The sequence below is a fragment of the Amphiprion ocellaris genome, chromosome 13 (genome assembly GCF_022539595.1).
Source record: "Amphiprion ocellaris isolate individual 3 ecotype Okinawa chromosome 13, ASM2253959v1, whole genome shotgun sequence".
In the NCBI taxonomy this organism is placed as follows: Eukaryota; Metazoa; Chordata; class Actinopteri; family Pomacentridae; genus Amphiprion; species Amphiprion ocellaris.
In genome coordinates, this window is record NC_072778.1 from 21,391,045 (window position 1) to 21,396,931 (window position 5,887).

Below are 5,887 nucleotides of genomic sequence, written 5' to 3' on the forward strand. Positions count from 1 at the left end.
CAGGATTCTGTTGCTGACATTAGTTATTGTGAGCGCTGGACATGATTTGCAGTCCAGCCTCTCATTCACTGCCAAGCAGCGATCAGCGCTGCCTCAGGAAGCTCCAAATAAGGACAGGGAAATGGAAACCCACCGGAATAGGTCCTTATGTAGTCACGACCTTATAAGGCACGGCGGAGCCGGGCTTTCCGGCAGCAGCGCAGCCTGCTGCACAGATGGGAAATCCAAATCAAATCTATAGAGCGACGGGGAGAGAGCAAGAATTATGCTGCTGTCTGTAGGAGCTGTTTGGCGATGAAGATACATTGATTCGGGACAGAGGAAGAGCGGAGTTGTCTCCGCAATTTACTGCGAGAGCTTAATATAAAGTCTCTCCTCTCTGCTTTCCCCCTAGGCCAGCGTCATGTGTCCTCCACTGCAGTGCCTAAATATGGGCTTCCTCTGCTCCAAATATGGACATCTACGTCACGGCAAGAGGGTATAAAAGGAGCGGGGAAACCTCTCAGCTCAGAGAGAGCACTGAGAGCCCACAAGAGCAACTGTTAGAGCAGAGATAGATAGATAAACCCATAGAACTCCCTGACTGAGAAATATCACACCACAAGTGAAAAGTCAATTCAAAACAACATCCATCCAAGAAGGTCAAAACCTGACTGGATAAGTAATTTAATACAAAAATCTAAATTGATCTGTTGATTAATTTTGATTAATCTTAGGGCATGAGTATAAAGGACACATTTGATTTTTTCTGAAAAGACAAGCGGATCTTTACTCATCTCTGAGAGAAAAAGGAGATCAACAGGACAACTGGAGAACGAGTCACGGAGCAGAGGCAGAAAACAGTGTCTTCCTCGACATCAGCAGAAGTGTGTAACGCTCCGTGAGCTGGGCTAAGTGATTCCCTCCACCTACGAGGCACTGCTCCGCCAGCGTGCACCCAGCCTCCCCACACTCCACAGCAACCACCAGCGCAGCCTCAGCCCTGCAGCTTCAGCACCAGCAGAGGATGGCTGCAGCCAAGACCGAGATGATCCTCCCAGCCCTGCAGATCTCAGAGCCTCTGAGCTTTCCTCACTCCCCCATGGATAACTACCCCAAGTTGGAGGAGGTGATGATGCTCAGCTCTACAGGGACACCCTTCCTCACTGCCTCCGCACCCGAAGGTGCAGGTTTTGGCTCCGGGGAGCCAGGAGAGCAGTACGACCACCTTGCTGGAGGTAAGAGATAGAGATTTACTTCTTTTGCCTTTTGTTCTCTGTCCTGCATATAAAACTGAACTACAGGTTAGATCACATCTGCTGAGAAACATTAACCCAAGAAAAGAGTTACAAGAAATAAACAGCTGTGTTATTTTTAAGTAAATTTACATGTTTGCTGTTTATTAATATTTAACAGTATTAAATAATATCTGCAGCTGACATGTTAGGATTTTTCAGAAGTCTACTGCATGTGGTTTAACAGGCTACGGGTAAAATAAAATTTTAGCTGATTGGGCACAGTACATTGATACAAAAACATTAAGAAAATTAACAAAAAGACATAAATTAAAAAACATTTTACTTAATATCAATTCAATGAGGGCTCTTATTCCCTGTCGACTCTCGAGGACTTAGGCACTGCTCAGTCACGGCATGCTTCTAGACACTCCTACAGCTCAATGCAAATTGCATTCCCAAAACCAGCTGAACTGCAGTTTCGGAAATCAATTGCCTCTGGCTCTGTGATGGGCTCTAAGAATCTGCTCGTTTGTGTGTGTGCGTGTGCTTGTGCAAGACAGGAAGATAGTAAATGAAAGGAAGATCGAGAGAGTGTGAGCACATGAAAATGTGAGTCCAGAAAGCTTGCACAGCAGCTCCTGTTGAGATGTATGGAAGACAGTTTCAGAGTTGAGGGGGAAAGAGTTTAGTTGGAGGGGGTTTCTCTGCGTAGGCACCTGGTTGATCTGTTTCAGGAGAAACAAGTGACACACTGTCCACCGCTTTGGCAGGATTCTCCCACCCGCCCTCCCTCTGGATATTGACAGTTTGATTATTGTCTCTCCTTTCTCTGTGCTCCCTGCAGACACGTTACCTGATATCCCCTTCAACTGTGAGAAGCCAGTGGTGGAGCAGACCTACCCCACCCAGAGGCTGCCCCCCATATCCTACACAGGCCGCTTCACCCTCGAGCCCGCCACCACCTGCAGCAACAGCCTCTGGGCGGAACCCATCTTGGGCTTGTTTACTGGTCTGATGGGCAACGTCGCTCCCAGTTCCACCTCTTCGTCTGCTGCCTCACAGACCACCTCGTCCTCCTCCTCATCTATCCCGTCCTCCTCCACATCCTCCTCTTCTACCTCCTCCTCATCTCAGAGCTCCAGCCTCAGCTCCTCAATTCATCACAGCGAGCCCAACCCCATCTACTCGGCTGCTCCAACCTATTCCAGCCCCAACTCTGACATCTTCCCAGACCAGGGCCAGGCTTTTGCCAGCTCGGCCGGGGCAGTGCAGTACCCACCCCCTGCCTATCCCAACAGCAAGACGTGCAGCACGAGCTTCCCCGTGCCCATGATCCCTGACTACCTCTTCCCTCAGCAGCAGGGAGAGATCAGCCTGGTGCCCCCTGACCAAAAGCCCTTCCAGAGTCAGTCAAGTCAGCCCTCCCTCACTCCTCTGTCCACCATCAAGGCTTTTGCCACCCAGACTGGTTCACAGGACTTAAAGAGTGTCTACCAGTCTCAGCTGATCAAGCCCAGCCGCATGCGCAAGTATCCCACTCGGCCGAGCAAGACGCCGCCACACGAGAGACCCTACGCTTGCCCTGTAGAGACCTGCGACCGCCGCTTCTCGCGGTCTGATGAGCTGACACGTCACATCCGCATCCACACGGGTCAGAAACCCTTCCAGTGTCGCATCTGCATGCGCAACTTTAGCCGCAGTGACCACTTGACAACACACATCCGCACTCACACTGGTGAGAAGCCTTTCGCCTGTGAGATCTGCGGACGCAAGTTTGCCCGCAGTGACGAGAGGAAAAGGCACACAAAGATCCATCTGCGGCAGAAGGACAAGAAAGCAGAGAAGGCAGGAGCAGTGGTGGTTACAGCGGCGCCGGTATCAGCTGCTTCCCCTGCCTCCAGCTATCCTTCTCCCATCACTTCCTACCCGTCTCCAGTGTCTTCTTACCCCTCTCCGGTCACCTCCTGCTACTCCTCTCCTGTCCACACTTCCTATCCATCTCCTTCCGTCGCCACCACATACCCATCGGTGTCCATGTCCAGCACCTTTCAGTCCCAGGTCGCCTCCTCTTTCCCCTCCTCAGTCGCATCGAACATCTACAGCTCCCCCGTCCCTACCCCGCTCTCAGACATGCAGACCACCCTCTCCCCAAGGACAATCGAGATCTGCTAAGAGAGAGCAAAGAGAAAAACTTTTTTTAGTCTCTCCGCACCTCTCCTTCCTTAAGGTTTTTTGAGGGGAAAGAAATCAGCATCAAAAGGACTTTGTTTTTCCCTTCCAAAAAGCACTTTTCTGCTCCCTGTGCAGTGTTAGGTGAATCTTGAGATTTACCTGAAAGAAAGAAAAAGATACATGTCAAGGACTGGGCAAAGACAATAGAAGATAAAAAGGGATTTTTTTCTCTCTCTGTAAAACAAATGCAGCACTTCAAATGCATAAGGGACTCCAGAGATAGAGAGTAAAATCTGGCACTAGCGGGTCTCTGCTATTAGGTACACAAGAACCAAGAGACAAACAGATTGCCAGCAGTTTTGGTGCTGAGGCACGCTCGTCCTTGCAGGCACTCATACAGTACAAAAGACATTGAACGATATACATAAGCTATCAAATATGTATATTGTACATGTGCCATGTTTCGTTTTTATCATTCTTTGGTACCACTGATGTGAAAAATTATTTGCATATTTGCATTGTATTATTTGAAGTGAGCAGGGCCATATTTTCTACATACTTTTCTCTATTATGTAGTGATGATGCTGTGATATGTTTTGACATTGTTTGAAAAAAAAAAGCACTTAAGTATTCAAGCATGAGTAAGAGTGATGTTAGTTTCTGTTTGTAAATATCATCCACTGGTACTCTCTCTTTCTCTCTTTCTCACATGTGACATATCGCTTGGTTATATGGAAAAACAGAGAAAAGAAAAAAACATTTACAAAAAAACAAAACAAAAAAACCCCAAGACAAACGCTCCCGTTATTTGGTGCCTTTTGTGAAGCCTTGCTGATGTTGTGACTCGGCTGAGCGCGAGAGAGGATGCACTGCATCTCGCCTTAAGGGTTGAGGGAATATTTTTGTTACAGAATGTAAGTCATACTCAGAGGGAGGAAAAGGGATGAGCTATGAGGGCACCGCTTCATTTTATCAGAATGTAAGCAAAAAAGGATAAAAATTATAAAGTATATTTTTGTAAAACTTAAGTGTAAATATCCACATCTTCAAGAGCTGGAATGTTGAAGTTACCTACTGAGTAGGCATGGGATTCTTTTGTATGTTATATACATGCAGTTCATTATTTTGTGGTTATCTTTATTTTGTATTTGTGTTTGTTAAAACAAGTGACTGTTTCTGGCTTCTAAACACATTGAATGCGCTTAACTGCCAATGGGATATTTGGTGTACAAGATATCCTCCCAGAAATTAAATATAAATAAAAATATAAATATATATGTATATTTGTTTTCATACTTTATTGTTTGGCTTCTGTGTCTTCAAATATTTCCATTGGTACTTCACAGAGAGGCATCCTCATTACATTATCCCACCCATCATTTCGTCATGTACATTCCTCATACACGGATTTCATATTTTCCATCATCTTACATGTTAATTGTATGCATATTATCAGTGGATTTATAAGTTCACATCACAGAGAGCTATCCTTTAATTTAAGGAAAATCTACACAGCACAATCTTATGGACACTCTGCATTTCAATCGCTTTCCTCCAACTAAACACTGTCTTAATGATAACACTAACGCATGACTCCCATGCCTATAAACACTGAAGATGAGGAATTCTTATCTTGATCCAACTTGCTCTTGAAGATATTATGCTTATCTAAATTTCCATTTCATTTTTGATTTTCTGATATACTGTTGGCCCTTCCTGTTGAGCACACAGACTTCCAGCAATCTGATCTTTAAGTAAAACAACCAGAAAAAAAAAATCCTCTTTTCTACAGTGTACTGCTGATAGAGAAATTATTTTTGGATGGGGTTATTTTAAACCAACTGTGCTTAGACATGCACAGGGTTATTTTCACAGGGTGCAGGTGGAATCCATCACATAATAATTACCTTCTTTTCCACAAATGGCTGGTGAAATGCTGTCACCTTGTAGTGAATGAGCTGTAACACACAATTGGGCAATATCCATGTAGGTTAGTTTGAATCGTTGCAAGGGAGCAGCTGAACAGACTGGCCCTGAAGGTTTAAATGCTGTTTCTTTTGGTTTTTCAAGCTGAATATAATAACAGCTTCATTGCATCATCATTATTCATCTGCCACTGTTCCCTAGGCAAGGAATTCTTGCTACATGTTTGAGTATGGAAATAAAACAGCTTGTTTTTTTTTAGCCTATGTAGACATAAACCCTCCTCTCTCTGAGCTTTGGAGTAATTTTGTGTTGTGAAATGCACTAACCAAAATACTCACAAATGCAAACACAGCTAAAATAGAAAGCAGGAAAAACAAGAAGAGCAGATTGATGGAGGGAAGGGGAGAATAATTAAGATAATTGGTCTCCTGATCCCAAATTTCCAAAGTGGGTCTGATGAGTTGTGTTTATATCTGCGTGCGTGTTTGTGTTTGTGCACGTATGCAGGCATCTGTGTGAAAACACACACTGACTGACTGACTATAGACTCTGCTTAATGTAGTTGCTTCATG

The 5,887-nt window shown here is 45.0% G+C and overlaps 1 protein-coding gene across 1 annotated transcript; it reads left to right on the forward strand.

Annotated features, from left to right (window-relative positions):
- The first annotated feature begins 503 nt into the window (after positions 1-503).
- On the forward strand, positions 504-4,670 carry egr1 (early growth response 1). The gene is made up of 2 exons (XM_023277631.3): positions 504-1,217; positions 2,062-4,670. Exons 1-2 carry the CDS (start codon positions 1,007-1,009, stop codon positions 3,387-3,389), a joined length of 1,539 nt encoding a protein of 512 aa, XP_023133399.2. The 5' UTR covers positions 504-1,006; the 3' UTR covers positions 3,390-4,670.
- The last annotated feature ends 1,217 nt before the right edge of the window (positions 4,671-5,887 follow it).